The sequence below is a fragment of the Thunnus thynnus genome, chromosome 14 (assembly GCF_963924715.1).
Source record: "Thunnus thynnus chromosome 14, fThuThy2.1, whole genome shotgun sequence".
Taxonomy (NCBI): Eukaryota; Metazoa; Chordata; class Actinopteri; order Scombriformes; family Scombridae; genus Thunnus; species Thunnus thynnus.
The window spans coordinates 23,319,251-23,346,856 of record NC_089530.1 but is presented as its reverse complement, the minus strand read 5'-3'; the positions used below and the strand labels follow the sequence as shown (position 1 = coordinate 23,346,856).

At 38.6% G+C, this 27,606-nt stretch overlaps 1 protein-coding gene and 1 long non-coding RNA gene across 4 annotated transcripts in view; one reads left to right on the top strand and one right to left on the bottom strand.

Moving 5' to 3' along the window:
* Positions 1-705: 705 nt before the first annotated feature.
* LOC137197306 (uncharacterized) lies at positions 706-26,570 on the top strand. The gene is made up of 3 exons (XR_010931393.1): positions 706-927; positions 13,147-13,244; positions 25,599-26,570. It is a non-coding gene; the product is annotated as an uncharacterized lncRNA (long non-coding RNA).
* atrnl1a (attractin-like 1a) overlaps positions 13,270-27,606 on the bottom strand; it is a 319,852-nt gene continuing 305,515 nt past the window's right edge. For all 3 annotated transcript variants that reach the window (XM_067610631.1, XM_067610633.1, XM_067610634.1), the window contains one exon: positions 13,270-15,006. In XM_067610631.1, coding sequence (XP_067466732.1) covers positions 14,885-15,006 — 122 coding nt within the window. In that variant the 3' untranslated portion in view covers positions 13,270-14,884. The remainder of the gene's footprint in view (positions 15,007-27,606) is intronic.

Genomic DNA, 27,606 nt, shown 5'->3' with positions numbered 1-27,606 from the left:
ATACAAAGGACCGAAGCCATGTGGCCTCCCGTTAAACCAATTTACCTCGATTTTCAGCTTGATAAGACTAAAATCAAATAATGGAATGACAATTTGTTAATCATATAAGTGTGCAGTGCAATGTCACTTATCACTGACAGAGCAGCTGTGTTGTATGTGTAGTGCCAGGGCACGACTACAACTAATATTGTCATTGTTTTGTGAAGTGATACAATCATACTTGTGTAAAGATCAGAAGATAATTGATTTCTGCTCAGAATTTACAGACTCAAACCCCACAAGACCCTGTTCTTCTCTTGTTTAGGTTTTTAAGATGTAGTCGAACAGCTTGTCTGCTTAAGTGGGACACTGAGCTTCAGTGCTTTTTACAGCAAATGCAATATATCAAGTCTTATAGACAATTCTGGTAAATTCTACTTCTTTTTTACATGTTAAATTATGAAAATTGAATAAATACATCTCTGAACATTTATAGGCCTACATTTTTTATAGCTGGTGACCTAGAGTTATCTGGGCTAATGTGGATGTAGAGCTCGGTAATTATCACACCAGGCTGCATTCACCTCAATTAATCACTGATTTAATGCACCACCCGGCGAGCACACCAAGTGTCGGAAAATCAAACACACCCAAACTGTTGCATTAGTACTGATCGCACCACCCGGCGGGCACAGTAAGTGACACAAACCAAACACACACTTTCAACAGGTGCGTGCTGTTTAGCTAAAATACTCAGGGTGGAGATTTCTCTTCAGTCTTCAACCTTTTTTGCTGTTTCTAACTCCCTGTTGCGACAGTTCAGCTCAGTTCAGTGGGTTTAGATTTGTAGATTTGATATGATGCACTGCGAATTAACGAGTAAAGTTGGATTTAACGCAGACTGTGGTGGACTTAATACGCAAAGCTCGCGGAAGCTCATTCAGATTGGTGAGTACAACAACAAAATCATTGAGTTTGGTGGAGCTTGCTGTAGAGAAGAGACTCACTACACAAGTCTGCAAAAACTGCGCAGACTTTGTGTGACATAGTGTTGTGGTGTTTTGGTTGTATGGTGACAGGTGTTGTCCTCTGCTCTTGATTGAATAAGAAATATGTTCCTTTTTATTGCTCCTTCTGGCGCTTTTATTCAAATTTATTGTTGGTCATTTTTGAGTTTTGGCCTCTTTTCTAGTTAATTCCTCTAAGGCTATAATGAGGAAGGTGCAGGTTATATATTTAAAAGTGTTACTCTGTTGTATATTGTATTGGCTCAAAGGTGCTCATCTATAGGGAATGAATATTTGGCTTGAACATAAGAGCCTGATGGTGCAGCCAGGTGATGTTACTTGGAGAGATGCATTAATATCGCTTTTGATATCGGATATCCGGTCCGATACTGACTCAAATAGCTGACAATGTATTTTATGTATAAATCTATGTATTTATTTGTTACATTTTGTTTTACAAAGTTAGGAAAGCGGTGTCAAGCTTAATGTTGCCTTACAAATAAAAGAATGATCCCAGTCTCTTCCACACAGTGAGGCAGACAGCTTATTAATTAAACACTGGTATCAGATTGGTACTCGGTATCGGCCGATACCCAAAGCCCAGGTATCGGTATCAGTATCGGGACTGAAAAAGTCAGATTGGTGCATCTCTAGTTACCTGATCTAGAGCTGCATCATTTAGTCAATAGACAGATAATTAATTGACAAATATTTTGATAACTGATTAATGGCTCTGAGTCATTTTCTGGTGTATATCGTCCTCTATGAAAACTGAATATCCCTGGATAATGGACCATTGGTTGGGACAGAACAAAGCATTTTAGGTTGCATCTTAAGCTTTGGGAAACTATTTTCAGGATGCCTACTTATGTATTTTTTACATTATGAGTAAAGCATTAAATGTAAAACAGAAAAAGGTGATGGTGGGAAAAAGGTCTGACGTGTTCACATCATCATCATCTTCAAATGCTAGAAAATGAGTCTGACATTTGGATATACTTTCTAGTCATAATTCTGCATTTATCTTCCAACATGGCCATTGAACAAACTGCACGTCCTCAAGCTCTAATATATGGTAGTGCACCATAATAGCAGTTATCGCAGTATAACTACATTTCCCAAGATCTGAGTTGGTTCCAGACGTGGCTGTAAAAGCTGCATCACATGTTGCAAGAGGCTGCTCTGCAGAAAGATCTGAGTCATTGTTCATAATAAGTACCTTTTTACTTTTTAAGCCTTGAGTAGGTGAGTAATTGTTTATGGTAGCATAAGTGCAATTTTAAATTCAGGTCTTTTACTTAATGTAAAAGTAATGGAGTATATTTCCACTGTGGCATTTCTACTTTTATTAAAGAAAAAGATTTGAATAGGCCTACTTTTTCCACCACCTTAATCTAGTCCACGTTATATAAAATCAGACCTCAAACATTTTGGAGTTAATGCAAGACTAACTTTATTTTGATCACATTTTTCATAAGCAAGGGTGTATAGAAGTCAAGAAGACTCATTAAGAAGTGTTCACACAGTCCCGTGTGAAGAAAAAGGAACCTTTAGGTCCAAACAATGAGGTTACGTGTAATGTTCTTTTCTTTATCTCTCAAATCTTCTTTATCTCTCCACATGGTTTTGGTTCAAACCTACTTCCCTTTGCATTTAAGTGACAAAGTTCGTACCAATCTCAATTAATCATTTAATCTATAAAATATCAAAAAATAGTGGAAAAAAAGCCCCGTCACATTTTCTCTGAACCCCAGGTGAGGTCTTTAAATTGCTTGATTTGATGGAGCAGCAGTCGAAAGATATTCAATTTATAGTCGTATGTCAAGTAAAAGCAGAATATCTTCACATTTGAGAAGCTGATACTGGAGATGTGAGGCTTGTTTGCTTGAAAAATGACTGAAATGATTAATCAGTGATAACAAATACTTATCAATTACTTTTCTGTGAAAAAATGAATTGATTAGTAGACTGGCTGTTTCAGCTCATGTCTGATTGTGAAAATTATGTTGGTGTGTTACAAAGATTCAAAAGAAGGAATCAAGATATGCATTATCTGATCTTTTGTCTTTGCTTTGGCACAGAATATTGCTTCAGTTTTGTCTCGATTCAAATGAAAAAATGGTTTGTCAGTGTTTGAAACTGAGACCATCCAAGGATAGAAATGTATATAATTATGGATCATAGGTATAATCGTGGATATAAATGTTGTTTCTGTATGATGTGTCTGAGGTGAAAGTGTACAGAAGTTAAATAAAAGAGGATCCAGGATCGATCCCTGTGGAGTGCCGTACAGTATAGTAACTGTATCTATCATGCAAACAGGTGTTGAATAAATGTAACGCTTCTAGATTCTCAGTCATTTTCCATTTTCAATTTTCCATTTTTGAGGGCTGTTTTCTGTTTAGTGGTGAGGTTTAAATATTATTGGCTTGTGGTTCTGGAGGCTACCGAAACAAACAGTAGTAGCTGGATTTCACTTCTTTTTCTCGCTCTTTATTCAAAATGTCAACTTTTTAAATACATCCATACATGTTCGAGCCCGAATAAGATCCGATATATGCAAGTGGACGATATGAACAACCCATGGAACAACCTTAGCAACATGGGCTACGGAACGGACGGCTGCTTGTGGGCATGTACAAATCTGATGTAGGCTAGCCTACTGCAATTTTCAGAAGGTGCAATATTTGTTAAAGGCGAAATGTGTGTCAAAATACCATTTTAAATCAAATATTGTCGTGCTACAGAGATGTCCCGGCCTACACATCACACTCTAAAATATTCTTTCAATGAAAATGAGAATAATGATGAACAAATGATCATTCCCCTTAATGTCACAAATCATATCACAGTTACAGTCAATCAGTCAAAATAATCGCAATTCGATATTTTTTCAAAATCGTGACATTTGATTTTGTCTCTGTCACCCAGCCCTAATCTGATGTTGGTTCGATGGTGAAGTAGAAGTAACCAACTAACTGCAAATGAAGCGTTCAGAATAGGTTGAAGCCCTTGCTTTTGATCTGCAGGGAGAATTTTTACATACTTTTACCTTAAGTTTTAGAAATTAGACCATATTAAATATAGACATACAACGTCATAACCGTATAAAAATAACAGAAAATCACAAAAAGCATGATATGTCCCCTTTAATATCATTCTTTATAATACTAATCTGTTAATGGAAGGAATTAATGTGTTGCATTAACAGGCTTTACCTTTCAGTCCAGTTTGCAATCCTCTTCAGTCTACGACCCCCAACATGCATACAGGGAAGCAGTTGACACTTTTTCTTTTATACGTCTCTACCTCTGTGCAGAGGTGTGGACACATCATTACAGAGAGCACTGCATTTATAGATGAGGTGTGAGATGGGCCTGGAATGAAATGAAATGTTAATGGAAACATCAAAGCACTGTGACTCAACATCTGATTAAAGAACTTCAATTAAAATTCAATAACCATACATGTTTTCTTTGTCCAGATAAAATGTGATGAAGTGTTTTTCACTTTTTTTTTGCCAAGCATGCAGGAGCAGAAACTGATTCAAACAGCACATGCTCAAAAAATACATTACAAAACCCTGAAATCACCCTCCACCCCCCTACCGCGGCTCAAAAACAGAACTATAAAAACAGCTATCAAATATAACTTCCGGTGAATGTGGGGAATTGGATTTTTGATAGCAGGCAGCATTTCACATGCAGAGACTGAGCTTATTAAGAGTCATTAAAGTCTTATTTTCTTACTGTGGAATGGCATCAGTGGATATGAGCACTGTGAGCTGTGATGAAAGCTATGGAGTATAGGTATTACCTGGCTATTGTGTTGCAATAATGACTCTAGAAGGAGAAGGAATGGCTGTACGTGCAAATTATATCGTATTTGATATTGACCAGAACGAGCTTCATCTCTGCTTCTTTACACTCCTGAAATCTCAATTCATAGCAATTCATTTTGGTCTTTATCGACTCCTCAAGGTCTTATTTTGTTTGAAAAGTTCATCTTTTTCCAGTGCAAATAAGCTTATGCTACAAAGTGTTTTTTAAAAGCAAGTTTTTTTTATTTCTTGATTATTTATTTAAAGATGCAGACACTTATTTAAAACATGACTTATGTTGGTAACAAGATGCTGGCAGATATTTTTTTTTCATGTTATTTTAACAAAATAAGGTTTTTAGAACTCAGTTGAAGACATTGAAGAGCTTGAATTTCCTTTAGCAGAACTTGGTTCAATTAGTCAAATATTTGATCAGTTGTTTGGTCTGTAAAACATTAAAACCTGAAAATGTCCATCACAGTTTTCCCAGAGTCCAATGTTTTGTCCAATAAACAATCCAAAACACAAACATATTGAATCTACTACACGTACGACCAAGAAAAGCAGCAATTCCGAAATTTGAGAATTTTGAATTTATGTAGCCAACCGAGTGGATCATTTTTATGCTGACGATACTGTCATCTACTGCTGTGGTGCCATCATTGCAATCTGTCTTTGGTATTGTAGAGTCACGGTTGTTTGATCTGAAACTTGTCTTAAATGCTAGAAAAACCAAATTGATGTTGTTTTCTAATGCCAGGAAGACTTGAGCTTCTCTTCCTAACATTGTAACCTTGCAGGGCAGTCAGATTGAATTAGTGTCACATTACAAGTATCTAGGTGTTTTAATTGATGATCGTTTAAACTTTAAATTTCACATTGAAAACTTAGTAAAGAAACTGAAGCTTTACTTTACTTTAGAAACAAATCCTGCTTCTCTTATGTTGCCAGGAGAAAATTAGTTGAGGCTACGTTCCTTCTCCTGCTTGAATATGATGATCTGCTGTACATGCAGACCCCTGCCCGATGCTTATATTGGCTGGATACTGTGTACCACAGCGCTCTCACTCACCATTGCACTCTCTATGCCAGAGTTCAGTGGCCTTTGCTGGCCTTACACAGACTTTCACTGGTACATATTTATAAGTCCATCCTTGGTCTGCTACCTTCTTACCTTTTTGTGAGTAAATCTAACTCAAAACTAGTAATTATAGTCTGCACTCAAATGACACCCTCTTACTGTCCGTCCTTAAGGTTTGCAATGAATTTGGCAAACAGGCCCTTATGTTTTCTGCAGCCTGGAACCACTTGCAGACAGATTTGCGTCTAGATGAGCGGATCCTGATTAGGGCATTTAAAAATGTATTGAAGCTTTTAGAGGCAAATTCAACTGGAATTTGTAATTTGGCTAGATACATTTCCTCCTGTTGGTCTTTTTAGGCATATGATTCTGTGAGTTGCCACTGTGTGTTCGTTTTATGTGTTTTTAATAGTATGTTGTTTGAAACACTGTATAGCTGCTATCTTGGCCACGGCTCCCTCTAAAAAGAGATCTTGTAATCTCAATCTCAACGGGATTCACCTGGTTAAATAAAGGTTTAATAATAAAATTAAAAAATAATTAGAATTGACCCTCAGCCTCACACCCATAACAAGCCCCCTGATATTACATATTTTTATAGTTTATCAATACCAAACCTTTATTCATTAATGAACAGTTTATAAGAGGAGGTCATAAAACTTCACATTAACACGGTGGGTCTCCTGACACCAGCATGAATTAACATCTATTAACGTGTCACGAGGGAACCTCTGTGTAACACAGTGAAGCCCTGCATGGCCAATTCATGTCACTATGAGAAATAGGTTATGAATACTAATAGATGTTTTTATCCTGATCATCTTTGGTTCTTTACAATCATAGTTTAATTAGGCAGGAAGTTCACAAATGTAATGACTGAACTTGTTTTTCTTCAACTATGGTGTTATAAAACAATAATGGGGTCAATAAGGAAATGTCAGCAGCAAAATGGAAGCATATGTATTGTTTGTGAAAAGAAGGTTTCATAATTAAAATACTGAGAGTAAATTAGCAGAGTAGAAACACTCAGTGTATTTATTTTTCCAGGAATTTTTTGTCATAAAATATTAATTTCTTTACTTTCACTTTTAGCTCATTACATTTTACTTTTGATTCATTCTTCAGTTACTTCCATTGTAGTTCCATTGATTCCATTAATTACAAGCTCTCGCTACAAAATAAATGCTTATTACAGGTTATATACAGTATGTGAAGGAGCTACTGAAGACTAGATGGGCCATAATTATATCAATAGAACAGACAGTTGAATAAATAAATTACTTAATTCACAGTGAAATAAATAAGTGATGACATATGTTGATAAAAAATTAAATAAATAAATGAAAAATAAAAATATCTCTCGGCATGAAAGGCAATGAAATATATATTCAAATAAATCAGTATCCACTGAAATAAGTATCTGTTTATTATCTTAAAACTTGGCTTTTTAAAATCTATTATTTATTGTTATTGCATAAACAGCAGTGCATTGTTTTAAACCTTAGGATATCCCAGAGTTTCCCAATATAATCAAAAAATATCAGACTAGATTACATTTAAATGTGTGTGATGTTTTGTATCCATCTCATACCTGCAAAACTCTGACATGAGCCCGTACTGACCCATAATGAAATACAGACAGTAGTGATGTTCTCACTCACGCAGTTTAAGTGATTTATTTGTTACTTTACCTCTGCAAACAACCAAAATGGCCCTGGACTTCCTTAGATTTGAATATTTTACTGCTTACTTTTAATCATTAGAGATGTCAATGAAATGTTGAAACAAGGTGTAAGTATATTTAGTAAGTATATAGTATTTTAAGTTGTTTTTTTTTTCCAAAAGTAAAGTTAAGCGACAACTCAAAGTTTTTAGGAGGTTTTATTTATTTTGATCAGGAGACAAAAGTGCATTTATCCATCATAGAGCTTCAAAACTCTTACCGTCACTGTAGCTCAAACAATCCTGGGCTTCTTAATGTAAAACCTGCAACCCAACTCATGATGAAACACACAGTCTACACACTCACAGTACCCCTCATTCCAAGCTCGATGTTGTACTTACATCTCATATTTAAGCTTTGAAATTGCCAAAAATCCAAATGACAACGTTTACAGAGAGGATGTGAACTTGGTGTCGTACAGATTGCCTTCATGTGAAATTGGGGATTAAAAATATGTTGTTCTTCAATTTATCGAAATAAAGTAGAATTCCCATAAAGAGCTTTCACATAAAGGGAATGTTGTGTGATCTTAAAAAAAAATAGACTGATTTAATGACGCAGATTAAGATGAAAATAAAGACTACTCGATGCTGGATGATGATGATGATAATAATAATAATAATAATAATTTTTATTTATATAGCACTTATCAGAACCAGGAATTACAAAGTGCTTTACAACATAATATAATAATAAATATCCAATAAAGTTTTAAAGTGATTTAAAAGAGGATACTCATTTTTCATTTGTCTGTCATAATAAAAACTGCAAAATAGAATTTTGTCAAAAAAGTAAAATTGAAAAAAAAAAAAGCTGCAAGTTCTTTCTGTATTTCTGAACAGAGCAGAAAGGAAAACACATTTCAGATACAAAACGTTTCCTCCTGAATAGAAACATTTCTGTGTGACAAAGCAGGAAGCTGGTCACCTCGACCTGTCAGCTGACCCTCCTGCAGACGTCCCCCGTGCCTCTGTGGTTACTGCTCACATAAGGAAGCTGATGTAGTGCGTCAATAGCTTCACTCCTTCCCTTTCACCCCTCATGTCTTTGCACTTTGTGTGCCGAGAGGGGGACAAAAAGAGCCTTCTTTGTTAGCGCAGAAGGCCACTTATGATAGAGCAGTGCATGCTGGGAGTGAGTAGAGGACGGCGCTGACAGGGGCGACATTCTTCAAAGCGTCACTGAAGCTGGCTGACTGGTCAGTGGTTCATGTGTGTGTGTGTTTGTGTAGGAAGGTGGAGGACAGTGGTGTGCTTTGTAATCTGGTGATGAACCCCCCCCCACCCCACCCACCCCCAGCTGACTCGGTCATTCGTCCTCAGACTGCGGCCCAAATTACCCGCCGCAATTGGCCCGTAATGGCATAAAGATTGAGGTCTGGATGGGGCATCAATCACAAGGACCCTCAGTCCTCAACAAGAGGGAGGTGAGGGAAGGAGGGAGACGAAGAGGATGAGAGCAGGGGACGGAAAGATACCAGAGCTACAATAATGGTCATTTTCATTATCATTAATCTGCTGATTGTTTTCTTGATTAATTGACTAATTGTTTAGACTATAAAGCATCTAAAAACAGAGAGAAATGTCCGTCATAGTTTCCTAAAGTCCAAGGTGACCTCTTCAAATTGCCTTTTTTTGTTGTTTTGTTTTGTTTTGTTCTTTTTTACCGACAAAGATATGCAGTTCATGGCTGCAGCTAACGATTTTTTTCATTATCGATTAATCCAATGTTTGTTCGGTCTATAAAATGTTGAAAAATCTCTTCTTTTCTCCTGACCAACAGTCCACAACCCAAAGTTATCTTTTTACTGTGTAGAAGACTAAAATAAACTAGAAAATATTGACATTTTAGAGGCTGGAATCAGAGAATTCATTTTATACAGGTTAAGGTCCACAGATTAATTCAATAGTTGGCAACTAATCAGTTAAATGACTAATTGTTGCAGCTCTAATTCAGTTTACTATCACTGGTAAACTCATCAAATCCTAACAGATGACAAGCTGGGACTGGGGAATGTTTGACATTTTTGCTTTAAAAATGACGATTAGTCGACTAACTGTCACAGCTCTAAAGGAAACTGTAAGCAGACAAAAGAGAAACAAAGCTTCTCGGGATGAAGAGAGAGAAAGTGTTTGGGCAGAGTGACAGTGAGTTAACTGAAGGCTGAGAGAGAGGAGGAGGAGGATGAGTAGACTGACCTTAACAACATGCTTTCAGGAAGAGTGTGCGCTCTAATACGAGACATCTGTGTGTCTGCGGGGACGTCACCGCGACACCAAAACTCAGACTTGGCAGAGATGATGTGGAATTGGTTTACTGATTTAATTAAAGATTCATTCCAAGCTCAATATTGTACTTACATCTCAAATTTAAGCCTTGAACTTGCCAAAAAATTTTCAACTGAATCTCTGTGAAAAAAATCCAAATGACAGAGAGGATGTGAACTTGATGATTGTAAAGCCCAGTGAGGGAAATGTGTGATATTGGGTTATATCTTAAATAAAAATGGACTTGACTTGACTAGAGTTCATCATGGTGACCATGTTGGCTAGTGATGAGCTTTTAGTGGCTTCGTTAAAGATTGTGTCCAAGGTTAAAATAAAAAAAAAAAGAATCTCAGTGCTTCTGGGAAGCCGGTAGGACTGCAACTGCAACAACTTTCGCTATCACTATTTTCTCAATTAATCATTTTGTATGTAAAATGACATAAAAAAATGAAAAAGTTATAACTTCTTAGAGCCAAAACTGGCATCATCAGATGTCTTGTTTGATTAGATCAACAGTCTGAACTCCAAAAGCTTCAAATCTTAACATGTGAGGAGCTGCAACCAGCAAACGTTTATCTATTTTCCTTGAAAAATGACTAAATCAAGTATCAAACTAATTGCTGAATAATTTTCTGTTGATTAAATACTATATGAGCATCACATACTTATTGCATCTGCACCGAACTCTCCGCTGAACATAACTCATTGAATTTGCATATGAACACAACTCACTGGAGATGGAGTTGGAGTGTTTGCACATATGTGAACATGTGGGACCCACGTCAGCAGTGTGTCAGGCTCTTTGTCTCTATTTTCTACCAGAGATTAATGACGCTAAAACAGATGTTAAGGGTTTATAACGACATTCCCATGCAACTTCAGCCCAACAGTGGCAGAATGTCAATTTATCGAGGCGAGTTTTCTTCTTCTTCCACTCTTTGCAATAGCTCTGTGTTCAGGTTTTCAGCTTCTTACATTGACTTTACTCTAAAAACACAGACCTCATTTGATCCTCAGAACTAGTTTAAAAACACCATAGATCAGGATAAAAGGGAAAGTGCACCACTTCCTGCTGCCTGTGATGTGCAGGTATTGAGCAGAGCGGAGATGCCAGCAGCCCACTTAATGCTAAATACTGCAGTCTTTTATCTTGAGGAAAAATATAGTGAGCTGAGAGCGTAAAAAGGAGCACTTATCTGTTCCTAGTCACTAATGGTGGCAGCAGCAGCAGCAGCATTGACCTCATGAAATGTTCACAGGCCTTTTCAAAGAAAGGGGTCAAAAGCAAAAGGGTGTAAAAAAAACAACAAAAAAACAACCTTTCATTGATAAAGATTTACAGCCTTTTTTGATACAGTTGTCAAAAATTAAGGTTAATCTTGGACATATCAGATGGTAAACCTTCCTCAATGAAATGTCATTTTGATCATTTCCATGCTGAAATGACGAATTCCCCTCTTAGTGAGCAGTAGGTTACAGAACGACAAGGTATTTTAAAGTAGAAGAAGACATATGCAAATGATTACAGACTTGAAAGCATTGTTTACCCAGCTTTTTATTTACCACTACATCACTGACTGTGAAGGATTTTGAAATGCAGCCAGACAGTAGAGCGATGCAGCCGCTAGATTCTCCGCTGCTGTTCCCTGGAAGAATGTATGTTGGTGCTTTTTGGGGTTTTTTTGTTTCCTGGTTATAGTCACATATTTGCATAAAAGTGTCTGAAGATGCTGAGATCACCTCAGCGGTCCAGCCTCCTCTGCTTCACGACTAAGGACATAATCAATGGTCCATTTTCAAGCACACGGCAGCTATTAGTCACTGCAGCAATACAGCCATAAAAAGAGTGGATTTATTTTATATATCTGTTAACTGCATCTGTATATGCAGCCGCATACACAAACAGAAACAAAGCCCTGCTCTGATGCTCGGTACACATAAAAGTTAAAACAGCAGGGCCTCAGGAGGCACACCTGGATGCAATGTAGTCATTAATAACATTATTAATTGCATCTGTTTGACAGGAGAAATGTTCCGCTGTAAGAAATGTCTAAAAGATTGACCAAAATACTGACAATTTCCTTACTGTTAGCTCATCAAAAGATGAATCCCCTGATGAGTATGAATATTCTCAGTTTATTGCATTTCATTGCAATCTTCCTGTTGGATTATGACATGAGATGTTGTTTGTGCATGCAGTTGACATTTTGGCCTGAGGGTGATGCTAGAGTAAGCTAATGTAGCGTTGGGTTCATCCTCTGGGGACTGAGGATATCCACAGCAAATGTCATTGAAATCCAGGCGTTAGTTGGTGTCCTGCAGTAAAAAACTTTTTTGTCACAGACCAAACTCTTGTTGAAGGAAGTGTTTTGGGTTGATGGTTGTGTTGGACAGGTCAGAGGTCTGAGCTGGTTCCAGGTTGCTAAACTCCTCACAATCAGCACATTCACAGAGTTCCAATGCTAACAAATCTCATCGAGCCTTTTTGTCTCTTCTCATTCTTTTTAAGGAGCAAATAGCAGAAAACATTCTTATCTTATTCAGTGCTGATTGTCACTGTTGCTGTTTTAAAATGCTGCAAATAATCATTATCTTCATTATTGATAATCTGTCAGTTATTCTCTCGTTTAAATGATTAGTAGTTTGTTCTATAAAATGATGCTTTTTTTCCCCTCTGACTCCATAGAGGAATTATCTAGCTGATTATGTTTAATCAATTCCAGGAGAATCTCCCAAGTTAAACATTCAAACCTCTAATAGTTCAGTATTTGGATTTTCAATATTTGGATGTAAGTAGTGTTTGAAAAATAAGAGTACAAGTAAGTATTTCAACATGTCCAATACAATTAATCAACATTTCATATCCCCTGCTGTTTATATAATTTCAGTTTGAAAATATTAATTTGGCTGCCACTCAAAACTGAACTGTTTCTGCCCTCTCATCCAAAAAAGATGACAGCTATTAGCTATTTATGACTTTAGTTACTTGAAAATGTTTAAAGCTAAACCTTATTCGATTAGAGAAGGGATTCAAAAGGATTCAGATTTGATAATGGATTCAGTTTGGGTAAAACAATATTGAACTCCTACCCGATTAGGAGTTAACTAAAAAAAATGTAATGTAATAAATCCTGGTAGTTTTAGGTCCAACAAGACCGACTGGCAACAAAAGAGATGTTGTGCTATATATCATGTAAAGCATAAAGTAAGAATTATTAACATCAACACACGTTGTGCTCAACTTTTTCTCATTCTGTTTGTCTATTCAGGCGGCTGAGCCAGTCTGTATCTCTATCAGGAGTGTTTGCTGAGCTTGTCATCTGACCTTATTGACATCCTGAGAACACCAATCAATACAGTCCCAGAGGTAAGAATCCACACAGTACATCAGATCCAATTACCATACGAAGAGGCATCAAAATGTTTTAATCATAATGTACAGATTTTATGCTCTTATGGACAAATACAGTGCGGTGAGCTGCCCTTTGTTAATAGAAGTCTCAACAACAAACTGGTGCAAAATTACATGGAAACAAAACACCCGAATGAAAACAATCAGGCTGAATATATATCGACAATACATATGCATGAAGACATAACTCTGTGTATGTGCAGCTGATAAAAAGTGACTTTACAATATTAAATGAAGTATCAACACAATAGATAAAGGGGGAAAAAATATCACACAAATTTACTATGGTATGCATAAAATATATTTGATATGTAAATAAATCATTTAAAGTTTGGAAATGAAAAGACACTGAGGGAATACTGCACAGATCTGCTGTTTAAAATGAAGTTTTTCTGTTTCAATAAAAAAAAAAAAAAAACCTTAGTGCATTTGTTAAACTTAGAAATTATTGTATGTGACTGTAATTTGCGTAATTAATAAATATATATTATGTAAGGAGATGTTACATAAAACGTTTCACAAATGAGGAAAGATGTATACTGTAGCTTCACAGTAAGGAATGAATTGATAGGCATATGAATACCATCAGTAGTACAGTATGTATTTGATGATACCGACCTTGAGGTGACATCACAGCCCAGAATAAACATAACATCAGGATGATCAGTTGCATAATATTATCCCACAGAGGGTCCTAATGTACTGGTAAAGCGTTTCACTTATAGTGCATATACAGATGTGTATAAGGCCCACAGCTACAGATAATGGAATTCTCCATTAGAGGACCTGAGCAGGTATCAAAATGTTGAACTTCAAAATGTTGGTGAAGGGAAAAAAAACAACAAACATGTATTTCATAAATGACACGTTTCAACAGTAACCGATGATCTTCATACCAAGATGCGTTTTCTTCAACGTTGCAACAATAGTAGTCTTTAAAATTCCAGGTGGAGATTTTTTTTTTTTTATCCTCGAGCAAATCCTCCTCCACAGAACTCCGTCCTCTGCAGTGCATTGATCTAGTTAGGTCCATGTTGTTCTTTCCAGCATTGCATCTGAGTGAGTTTGTAAGTCAGGACTTCATTTCAGCTCAGATAATTTGAGCTCAATATCTTTCACTGGAGCTCAAAGCTATTTAGTTTGGTTTAGTGGTGTAAAACAAGTGCTCGTCTTTGTCAATATGGCAGGCCGCATGACAGACAAGTAGAGCCCTGGAGACGCGGAGCCACATGGCGTGGAAGTGGAAAAGTCTGTCAGCTCTCGTAGTAAAACACAGACATTTTCGTGCACAATCTGCAGTAAGGATTCCAATTTTTATTTTCCTGGCTCATCAGGACCAACACATACACACAAGGAACACAAAGAGCATGTTGACGGAGAAGTTTTCCATCTGATCCAGGGAGGGAAAGGGATCACAATTTCTGTTTTTCCCCAGTTTGGGTGACTGTTGATGAGGCATTAGTTACATCCCCAGTCCCATCCATGCCACTTGAAGATCAATCATCATCCAAACTCAATTTTTGCAGGTTTTTGCCTTTTGATATATCTCCAGTGCAATCGATGGATGTGTTGTCACCTCGTTGAGGGCGTCCAGTTCATACACAGGTCCCTTGGTGGTGCACGGTGTGTTTGCGGTGCTTCAGACCCAGGCCTCTTTCTTTGAAGTCCATCACTCGCTGTTGTGATGTGTCCACCAGAGCACTGGCTATAGCGATACCTAGAAGTGCATAGAGAAAAGACAGTTAAAAGAGACATATAGGAAATGCTGTTCTGGGTGTATTTATATTTAAAGCTTTGCAGAATGTGATTATCATATTACAGGTGGTTTGTTTAAATTACGTCATGGCAACTCATTGAGCTGACATGGCTTTATTAAGGCTAACCAATGACCACCTACTGACTGTAAAATTTAGATGACTCATGGAGGTCAATCTCAAATATAATCTTAATATTAATTTTCTGTCATTTTCATAATTTTCCTAAATTATAGGAGTTCCACAAGGTACTATTGTGGGCCCTCTTTTGTTTTCTATTTACATGCTCTGTTTTGGCAAGACACACCTCTATTGTGTATGTGCAGCTTGCCAAAAAAAAAAAAGAAAAAATATTAATATTTTTAACGACAGTGAGAAAGATCAACACAATTGGTAATGGGGAAAGGTTAAACATCACCAAACCTGCTATGACATGCATAAAATATTATATTTGATTGTTTTATAAATTAAAGCATACTAAAGCTAAACTAAAGGCTAAACTTACTGTAAAAAAAATCAAATATTTAGGTGTGTAAAATGCATTTGTAAAACTTAACAATTGTCATTATTTACAATGCGGAGTTCCTCAAGGTTCTATTTTGGGTCCCCTTCCGTTTTAATTTTAATCAACATTAGCAACATTATCTGTTGTCATGTCTCATTTTATTTTATTGCTGATGGCCAAATTGTCTGTATCTGCTGACCTCTGTGAATAAAATTAGTTTCTCCTCATCATAGTCTGATATAAAGAAATTGTTTATAGTTGTAAGTTTGAAATGCGACTAACAAACAAAACTACATTCTACATACTACTCAACAAAATTACATTTTATGTATTTCTGAATTCTCATTTATTCCTTTGTGGGCCTTGTTTTGAAAAGTGCTACATAAATACATTATTTTGCTATTTAGGGCCTCAGAAAATGAGCGACCAGAATAGAGCAAAGAGGATGAAATGAGAATGTCGAGTAAGTGAAAGCAAGTGGAAATCGTGTGAAAAGCCATCAAAGTGAAAAGCCTCAGCCGATGTGTGACAGGAGGAGACGCATTGTTCCACTGGCAGATACCTCATCACAACATCCAGACAACATTTTATCAACGTCTCCCTGGCCAGCTTGTCTGGCTTCAGCGGGGAGACAAGGGGGCTAAAGCTGAGGTCACTGAAGCGTATCTCCCCACTATCCTGTCTCTTTCTTCCCTTTCTCACTGCTCACCGTCCAGCAGGATGTCATACCTCTCTCTCTAAAACAACCTCTGTATCTGATGTGCGACTCGCCCTCCACAGCGGGGCTTACAGAGAGCAGGCCGGATGCACCAAGGCATCAGATGCCTCACAGCGTTGTGTTACCTTGGCAGTCGTTGCTGTTGTTAATGTGGATTTAGAGTCATGGCAGCTTTTTGCGAGTGTGGTTCGTCCTGCCTTTCCCTCCCGACAACCGCCGGCCTGACAATGCATGGTCATTACGACTAGAGCTCAATCTGCCAGTATGCAGGAGCCAAATAAACAAAACAGGCAAACAGTGGAGGGAATCTGCTGTGCTCTTGATATGATTTGGATGCAGGGTGTTTTCAGCATTTCACACTCAAGTGATTCTTGGGATTTTTTTTTGTGGGTGGAGAGAGGAAAGCTGATTACACAGTCGCTCAGTGTGTGCCAGTGTGTGTGTGTACGTGACTCCGCGGGGGTATGTGTGTAAATAACTGTGTTGATGCACCTGTACACATACATGTTGTGTAAAGTTCAGACACAGCAAACCACACAGACAAATATGGCAGCCGGCAGTTATTTGCTGTCTTAATGGAAAAAGATGGAGATACAGAAGGGAAGGTGATTGGTTAGCAGCACCTGGTCTGTTGGAATATGGTTCATTGTGTCTGTTTCTTTCACTTTGGCAGCGTTTTATAGGTGTGTTTACTTTGGCCACCACAAACAAACCCCCAGATTTGGCTTTATGTTGCTCATTATAGTAATTGGTGCTTCAGTCCAAATGTCGGTATGCTTGTTTGCAGGTCCTCTGTATATTTCAGGAGTAAACACACCTCCATAGTTTGCAGTTGCCACGTCTACGCTTCTACGCTAGAGCTGCAATGTTAAGTCGATTAATCAATTAGTCTGGCAGAAAATTAATCTGCAACTATCTTGTGATTAATCTCATATTTTTAAGGGAAAATGCCAAAAATTAGCTGGTTGCAGCTTCTTTTTGTGTCATGATAATAAACTGAATATCTTTGGATTTTGGACTGTTGATCAAACAAACGATGACATTTGAAGATGTCACCTTCAGTTCTATTAACACGCATTTTCTCTATTCTGACATTTTACAGGCAAAAGAATAAATTGACTACACAAGAAAATAATCATCAAATCAATCAATCAATAATGAGAATATGTGTTAGTTGCAGTGCCATTGAGGACAATAAGGTCATGAGCTTAGTATTTTTTCTCTGAGATTGTTTGGTATTCAGAAACCTGGACAGTTACCAATCTACATTTAAATCTGTCTTACGAACAAAGAATTATGTTTATATTCAGTCTTTCTTACCAAAACGCAACATGTATCATTAAGGTGTAATGAACGTTCTTCCTCAAAACCTTTGCAAAGTCAATTATTTTAATGTTTTAACTCCTACTAATTTTCAAAACAACTGCACTCCAGGTGCAAAGGAAACAATCAAAAGTCAGAAAATGTTCCACACAAGATGTCTCAGAAATCTCTCTTTTTATTAAATCACATGGCTGAACACAAAGACAGATGTTTCAGCATAGACTCCTTCTTCAGTGTAATATAAAAAGAGAAGATTTCTGAGACGTCTTTCAGAGTTTGGAGGCTTTTTTGACTTTTGACTGTTTTAGCTCCTACATTGTTTAAAGATATGCTTACTATCTAGCAGTTTTCATTGTCTCTGCCTTTGATGGCTACATATCCATGTGTCTTTGAATACGTTTAAGAGCTTTAGTGGACTAAAGCACTTTCATAGATAGGCCTACTACTGCAGGAATTCAGCATTACCACCAGAATCTGTCTCCTAGCAATGAAAGAGGTGAAGGAAAGTCTTATAACTACAATATAACTTACAATATAAGTTGAGACTTCACTAAACAAATAGAATATAAAATATTTTAAATAACTAAAACAGCTTACAAACTTTTAGTTTTTTTTGTCTGGTCAAAATCTTCAAGGAGGACTTAGACTCATGAGCTCAATATTTCTAAAATCCTGACTACCAGCTAAATAAAAAAGCCCAGTTAGTAAAACAAAGCCCTCATGTATGTTCATAAATCTGTCTTCCTTGTATGTTTTGTATATATGGTTTAAACAGGGAAACGATGTCTTATGATAAAGTTTTAGTTGTCAGTGTGTGATTAAAGCTTCCAGCATCCTGACTTCTATATATCATCAAACTTTAGGGGAAACTTAAACTGTTTCTAAGCCTCCCTCGATGAGAAAAAAACAAAAGTGGATACAGTTCAGGAAATGATTGACAGATGACAAAGGAAAATAAAATAAAAAGGACAAGGAACAGATCAGGGACGGAAAAGACATTTCGGACATTACGTAATTTAATCTGCTCTGATCTGACAGACAGCTGCCTGGAACCTGATTATGAAGGACTGGAGGCCAAGACGAAGGCAGCAGGAATGTCACATTGCCTCTACAAACTAATAATCCATCTGTCTGAACCCGTTTCACAGCCGTAACGATTTACATACAGACACACCTGTGTGCAAGATGTCAAACACCGAATCCCCACGCCACAAGCAACATCTGATGAAAAGACAAAACACAGAGACTGAGGGAAAAGTAAAGAAATATCCTCATTAATTTCCAGTGTGACATCTGAATATTCTTCCATCAAAATAGCTTTCACCTTTGACAAATTGCCATCATAATTGTGTTGATTTTTCCGGGTGAACACACACGTCTCCATTTGCAAAATTAAATTGGTCAAAAGTAATCAAATTATGCTGCAGGTGAGTGCGAGTGCTCATTTGCTGCTGTGGTGACTGGGCGCGTTAATGTGATTGTTTTGTCAGGTGAGTTGATGCATCATTAACCCCCCTTCCTCACACTCCGATTCCCCCCCCCCGACAGACTAATGGTTTCATTAGCAAGAGACAAAATTCCCCAGGAACGCATATCGGCACAGGTCTGACGTGGAAAAACCGGGACTGTAGCTGGAAAACATCTGTGCAGGAGGAGCCCGCTCGCTAACCCGGTGACAGACTCCACAGCCGGGCCCTCCTCTCTGCCTAAACATCAAAGCCAGGTTTCTGAGTGAGCGCTCACCCTCGTCGATGAAGGCACCGGTGGATGGTAGCCTGCTCAGGATCCAGTATAATAGTAAACAAAAAAAAAAAAGAGCACGGCAGGGGGAATCAAAGTCAGTCAAATATTAACACATCGACATTCAAATATTTATACATCTGTGAGGCACTGATTTCAGGTTTTGAAAGACCAGCAAACATGACACACAACCACGAGTGCTTTGATGTACGGATGTAAGATTCAGGTTTTGATCCTGACTAACTAGGATGCTTTTCATTAATAGTACATGGCAGTGGTTGGTAGAGCCTTTCGCTCCGCTCGTTCGAAGACTGCAATTACCTGAAATTCATATTTAAATGTCTCTAAAACATATCTGAGCAAAGAGGACGGTGATCCCAAGATATGAGTTTTAAAAAAGGTTTAAAAAGTCTTGATTTATGAGGCTAAATCATTTAAAATAAAGAAGACAGTTGTGTATCTACAGTACATCAGGGTCTTTGACCTCGCCTTGACTTCTCTTTTTTATGTATCTGATCCAATTTGCAAAGTCAATAAGACCTTGAGTCTTAATTAATCCTTATACATGTTTAATTGTTCTGTCAATCATTTTAATAGCTTCACTTTTTTTTTACTGTGCAAGCAAAGGCTAGCAGCAAATAATGACAAAATAATAAGTAAGGTAAGAACAGTGATTAGATATGATCAATCATGAGGGTTTGTTCATATCTATACATGAGTTGCCTGACTGTAAATACCACTAAAGTCAACAAGCGGACAGATGAAGGAGTGAGGGTGACATGAGTGTCCGTCCCGATGTGGTGGACAGTTTCAAAGACAGAGAGGATCAAAGTATCGGGGATCCATTCCGGGTCAATGAAGCCCAGTTTCCGAGCTCTGCCCTCCGATTCCTGTCAAGCAGCTATCCAGTCGGACACCCGGAGGGAGACAGTGGGACAGAGGAAGAGGAGGAGGAGGATGGAAGGAGGTCGACAGAGAGAGAGAGTAAAAAACAGTACGACAGCAGTGCTTACAAGGCCAGTGGCCACAGTCTGTCTGGTCTGAGTGAGAGGAAAGGAGAATGTTTTATGAATCTATGCCATTAAAAAGATTTGTGTCAGTCTCTCGTGTTTCGAATAATTCGATTGTCGAGGACATGTTTAGCCTAGCTTAGCGCAAACACTGGAGGCAGGGGGAGACTGCTAGCCTAGCTTAGCCTTTGTGAAAACTAGAAGAATATGATTTTCAACAACTGCAAAGTGGTCTCATATGGTGTTGTGTGTGTTTTTGATTTGTACGTGCAGTCACTGTGTCCAGTGTTTAGCCTAGCTTAGCACAAACCAGGGGAGCAGGGGGGAAACTGCTAGCCTAGCTTAGCCTTTGTGAAAACTAGAAGAATAAAACAACTGCATAGTGGTCTCATATGGTGTTGTGTGTGTGTTTTTTTGGATGTATTACTATACTGACAAAGCATTAACATTGATAAATCTCTTCACTTGACATCAGTGAGACTGAAAACAAGTGAAAAATTTGTGTAAATATTCTGGGGTTGGTTTATCTTATCAGTCTTGCAAAGTGATTCATCATTTGACTCAAATATTGAACCTAAAAATGTCTCAAATAGGATTCAAACTGCAGGACAACAAGAAGACTTATCAGGGTTGATCGAGCAAAAAATTGCACAACTGCACACAAACATAACTGCAATCAAATTAGCAAACTACCTTTCTAGTTTGTGGACAATCTACTCCCCCTTTTCAACCGGGCGACTGACAGACGTTAGATTGATTAGTTAATTAGTGTATATTATTTTTTAGTGTTGTGTCATATCGCTGTGTCACAATGACAGCCTTTATGTTTTTAATGCAAATTACCAAAAAATCAATTTCCTTTCAGGCAATATTAAAAGTGATTTTTTTTTTCCCTCCTCCTTTAGGAAGAGGGCCAACGTGAGAATGATACAGCAGAAAGGCTCAAGATGCTTTGTCAGGACTGAGAGAGAGAGAGAGAGGGGAAGGAAGGAAGGAGGGTGTCGAGAGAATAAGAAGACAACAGAGAAAAAAAGAAGACTAGAAGAAGACTAGAGCAGGTGAAGGAGAAACTAGAAACATGTCGCCGTGATACACGTTTTAATTGAAGGAACATTTTAAAGGAAACAAGAGAGAAAAAAGAGGAAGAAGAGGCCGAAGACTTGAGAATAGAAATATAATAAAATGATAAAATAGAGAGATGTAGGAAGGAAGCAAAGGAAAGGGAGAGATGAGGAGGGGAGGATTATGTTTTCTTTCCACTTCTCCTCAGCTGGTTTATATCAAACCAGGAGTGGATTTATCAAAGCGTAACCACAAAGACTTATCGTTTCTGCTTCGCCGCTGCGATATGCAAATCTGGTTTTGTGGGTGAAGGGGGGGCGTCGCCGTGGACTCTTACCACCAACCGCTCTCATTTAATAACTTCCTCAATCACTTATCTTTTGTTCCGTCTTTTCTCTCTCTGAATCTCCTGATGCATGTCCACCTTTCTACCTTCTACCTCTCTATCCCTTTTTTTAAGGCCTGTCTCTCTCTTTTTTTTTCCAACTTCTCAGCTTTTTAATACCTCCTTTTCTCTCTCACGCTGCTCTTTCTATTTTTACTCACAAAGACTTTCAACATCTTACTGTACCTGTATTTTTTTTTCTCTATTTTCCCCCCTTCTCTCTCTCTTTTTCTCTCTCTCTCTCTCTCTCATATTCTGGGGTCTATCTCTGGTGCTGAATAGGCAGATTAGCGCAGGAAAAGGCGGCTGTGAATACCGCTGCGCCTCAATCTCTATTGACCCACTATCTAAGCTCGAGAGAGAGAGACAGAGAGAGAAACGTAGCCCACAGTCTCCCTCTCTCTCTTTCTCCTCAACGACACACTGCTGCACCAAACTTGAGAATATGTGCAGTCTGGTAAATCCATTAATACCGCTGATTGAGTCTCATTTTTATATGAAACAATAAAAAATGAAACAACTGGATCAGCGGGAGACAGAGCATAAAGAGGTAATACTGACAAGGGAGAAAGACGTCGTTGAGACGGGGGTTGTAGAGATGGAAAAGTGGTGACTGGAGCCAAAAATAAGATCTCTGTCCCCTTTTTTTCCCCCAATCATTCCTCCCTCTCTGTCACCTGTCCTGTCTATCAGTCTTTTTTTCTCCTGTTCTGTCCATCATGTCAGGCCACTGTGACTTTGAATCAGTCAAACAGTCACTCAGTGGGTCGAGATGCTCCTCCTGCTCGTGTGTGCGAGTTGTCGAACCGCAATTCGGGCGATGACAGCTGTCAGCCGGTCTCACAGCAGTAAAGTCGGCCGCATACATCGTCGTTTTTCAGTGTTCCTGGTTGAATCGTCGGGGCTAAGAATCGTGCAAAAAAAAAGTAGTAATTTGATTTGCTTTTAAACGAAGTGGCCCCCGTGTGCTCTTGTGAACGTTTTTTTTTTATGTGCGTGTGTTTCTGTCTCAGATCAGAGTGAAGCAAAAGCCATACACCGGCTTAGAGACCTCCTCTACTTCTGCAGCTTGTAATCTCATCACAAAGACCAGCCTGTGGAGAGAGACAGAGAGAGGAAAAGCTGAGTTTGAGACTCAGAGCTTAGCTAATACAAAATGGTAAAAAAAAAAAAGTGCTCCCCTTCATGGCTCCAAAAGTGTCTGTGCAACATACGTGTCCATATATACGAGTAAAAGTACCCTGTGGCTTTTAATCATCAGTGTTGTTATAGATGCATCAAGGTTGAGGCAGAGTACAAGGGGCAGAACGGCTCTGTAATCTTCAGGCTGTCCTGTCATGTGTAAAGTTGAATATCTGAACGTCTAAAACAAAGTGCAAGTGAAGAGAACATGCTGAGATCACTGGTATCCATGTTCAGTGACACACTTCTTAACTGTGTTTCTCTTCTCAACTAAGAGGCTTCATGTTTGATATCATCAGCCTCTTTCCACATCCTGGGGCCAAATGTATAAAGACTTAAACTGTGTGTACGCACAAAGACAGAAATATGCATACACGTTCTTTTTGTCAGATTCATACACACGGTTCTGTTTTATAAATTTCAGTCATTGAGGAGCCTCGTTTCCACTCCCATAATTAGCCATAAATTGATGAAGACGCGCCCTGAACCAGCCGTTTTTATATCAAGTCGCCACCTGCTCCACCAGTCTGTACACCTGGAAATAAAAAGCGCCGTATCACCGACTGTGCCGCTCTTAATACCAACCATGTCATTATCTCAGAAATGTAATCAATGATTGGTTTGCGGCGCTCATATCTAAACTAACTTTACAAAGTGTCACAACTAAGGATAAAATAAAAAGTTGACTCCTATGTAAATTAAAAGAATGATCAAATAAATCACACAAAAGTAATTAATCAATGTTACATTAATAAATGCGCCTTCTCTCTGTGTCAATGCAAAAATCAAACAATCAGTGTAGCTGTTTATCAACCCAAACAAACAATGTTTTACTAAAAGAGTCCTCATATTTCATCTCCACCTCATCACCTCACCCTCAGATGGTTTTAGAAAAATGTGTACACCTAATCTAAAGAATACTTGAGGTGTGCACATTCTCCACCAGTAAATACCAGTTTATGCACTGGAAATGACGTCTGCATGGTTTCTGTGTGCACACATTGTTTATGCATCTGGCCCTTGGTCCGGGTCACAATAGCAGCAGGTCAAGCGAGGTAACCCAGACCCCACATCCCCCCAGCCCCGTCCTCCTCTGCTCCTTCTGGGCAATCTCAAATGTTTACCAGGCAAAATAGGAGCTGGAATCCTTCCAGCACGCTCTGGTTCTGCCCTGGGATCAACTCCCAGCTGAACATGCCTGGAAAACCTCTTAAGGGGTGCATTCAGACATTCAATTGGCTCCTTTCAACGTGAAGGAGCAGCGCTTCCACTCCGAGCTCCTTCCTGATATCTGACTCTAAGGGTGAGCCAGACACCCTTAAAAGTCCTTTCAGCCACTTGCATCCACAATCTGATTCTTTAGGTCTGGCACAACCCCCCGTATTACCGCTGACGCTTCACCAATCTGTCTGTCGATCTGGCACTCCGTCTAAACTTCACTTTTCAAGAGGGATGCAAACCCAAACAAGCATTTTTGAAGTCCTTCAAACTCCCCACCAGACAGCAGAAGTGATGATGGTGATGATGAGGGATGGCAGAACGTCTTAAAATGTTTACAACAAATGTCAAAACTCACCAGCTGTGTCACATGTGCTGTAGATAGTTTCAGAGGTATGATAAATGTTTCAATGGAGGGAGTGAATATGTATAAATCACTACTTCTCTGGAGTGTCGACGCTGAGAAATAAGGCAGTGACTTCCTCTATGACACAACGCTGCACGTCCATCCACGGTGACACACATCTTAAAGCCGCCACCAACATATTAGCGTACACAGAAAAAACAAAAAAACAAAAGGCTCATGTTTTGGTTTCTGCAGCGTTCACTAAATTAAGTTTAAAAGCCCTTTTAATACCATATAGAATGCAATTTAATACCTTTGTCTGTGTTTATTTATTAAGTACCTGAATTTAATGACATTTATATCAGATTGTTTTCATTGGTTCCCAGCTGTATGTAACAAAAATTCCTAATGATATAATGAATTAAATTATGCAACCTGAATAAGTGTCATAAAATGCTAAAAATCGACGCTAACCCATCCCGAGTGGATTAGCTTCCCAGCTACACTTCCTAGCTACAGTAGCTAACATCTCCTGACAGCCTGCAATCAGCTACAAAAACTTTTTACAACTAAAGAGAAAAATATATAAGACTTTTGTTAATCAAGTTTAAGACAATATTATATTTAATTTTTTTTTAGGAAACTGAATTCAGTGCTTTTTAAGGCTTTACAAGACCTGCTGAAACCCTGCAACACATCAAATGCCGTCGCTATGTTTCATCCTTTAGTCTTCTTAACGATAATATACTATATCTTCAAGTTCTGAGAAACTCCACAGAGATATAACTGATAACAAATACTGAAATAGTTTCCTGTTGGGAGGTTGTGGCACCAAGAGTTGAACTAAGCATCGCTGCTATGAAGGAACAAGCGCATGTTTTAATCACAGAATGACACATTGTTGGTCTGAAACCTAGAAACAGCACCAGAAGAGACAAAGAGAGAAGAAGAAAGAGGATTATGGGTTGAGAAATTGGCAGCTGAGAGACTGTAAATTGTAAGACTTGTGTGCTTCTGAAACCAACATGGGTGGTTTTCTCTCTTTTTCTCTGTCTTACATGTAAAGGGTCAGTTAATGGTAACACCTCAGGGGAGCAGAGCAAAGGAGGACGAGAAGAAAACAAAGAGCAGAAAAAAAAAGAAGACGAGGGGAGGTGAGCTAAAATAGGCTCGCTCATCGACGATTCCTCTTGAAGTGTCTCCCGTCGAGGGTGGGCGGAGCTAGCCCGCAGTGACTTCACGTTCATACATGCTCAACATCAATAGAGAACTGCTGTCTGACCCTCTGCCGAGAGTCTCTCTGGGGAGCGGGAGGGTGGAGGGAGGAAAGGAGCGAGAGACCGGGGGACGGATGATGGGTGGGCGATTTCTTTTTATGTGCTCTTTGGTGTTTACATGTTTGTGTGTGTGTGCATGTGTAGCGATCAGAGCGGCACGGTAATTGCACATACAAGCGCAATCAAAGATGAACATCCAGACAACCATCGACTTCAGGCTTCAAACACTGGTAACAACGACAGCTATTGCATTGATTTGATGAGGAAAAACAACAGAAGCTTGGAAACCCCCCAGAGAGTTGCCTGACGAGAAGTGACGAGCTTCTCGTTGGCCCTAATTTCCTGAAAATGAGTCTGCTGCTGCAGTGCTGAGCTAATGTACAAACATCAGGTAGTGGAAGGTGGTAAACAGAGAAACTGCCAGTGAAACAGCAGCACTATCACTCTGATACATGAGCTCTTTCATTAAAGGGGACACATCAAGCTTTTATGTGTTATTTTTAAACTGTTATAATCTTGGATGTTTGTGTTAAACATGTCAAAATCCAGGGCTTCAGCCTGCTCTGATGCTTTGTTTGCAAAGTTATCTCTGTTTTCTCCCCGTGATGACATCAGATTGTTTGCACATGCCCACAAACAACCATCTGTTCTGTGGTCTTTGTTACTCAGGTTGTTCACTCACATATTTCGGATCAGATTCAGGCTCATTCATGTATGAATATATTTGAGAAGGTTACATTTTGAGTAAAGAACCAGAAAAAGGAGTTAAATCCTTCTACTGTTTGTTTACGTCTGCCTCCAGAACCGTCGTCCTGAAACTGGCCAATCAGAACAGAGAGAGCTCATCAGGAGGGGGACCTTAAAGAGACAGGAGCTAAAAAGGCCTGTTTGAGTTTATGCTGCATAAAGGGCCAGTTTAAGATATTTAAAATGTTTTTTTGAACTGTAAATCATGCAAAGATATTCCAGTAGAGCTCCAGAATATAGACATAGATCTGGAAATGTACGATATGCCCCTTAAGACATTTACAAGTCCTTTAACTGGTTTGATGGTCAGTTTTGTCATCTAAAAATGGCCAAAGGAAAAAACTCAGGTGCTGAGTATTACGTCATATTATGGTGTAAAGAGTGAAATACTTGATGGAGTTCTGCTTCCCAACCTGAATCTGATGGTCACTAACAAAGTATCAGGTTCTAGGTCTGCTTGGGTAATTTTCAAATAGAATTTCTTTCTTTCTTTGATCATCTGCATTCATGTGTGTCATGAGCTGCAAGTAGATAAACGATGTTGAGTGTGAAGAGGGAAAGAGAGTGTAGCGACGAGCTACATTAGCCTGGTGAGCTAATGATCAGTAATGTACAAATTAACGCAAATATATTTAAATCTAAAGTTTGGCAGTACCAGTAGGGTGGAGCCAGGTCTCAAAGATGCAGATATGGGTGAGATTAGGATCTCTGTTTTAGGCCTGTACAGCTGTAATCCTTGTCACAGAGTTGAGGCACTTTATACTTGTTTTTGTATTTAATTCTAACAACTTTCTGCCTCTATTTTGGTTTTACTCATATATTAGAGTGAGTGTGTGAATGGGAATCAGCTCCAAAGAAAGAACCAAAAATCCCTCTTAAAAAACGTGAAATATTGATGGGCAAAAATGAACGAACAAAACGTTTTAGTGTCCGGTTTGTACCGGGTCAGCCTGTCGAACATACCGAGTGCTCATGAATCCCGGACTTTTCCCACTCATACCACCCACACCCACTCACTGTTATCATAGGGTACTGCTCACACTGCCTGCT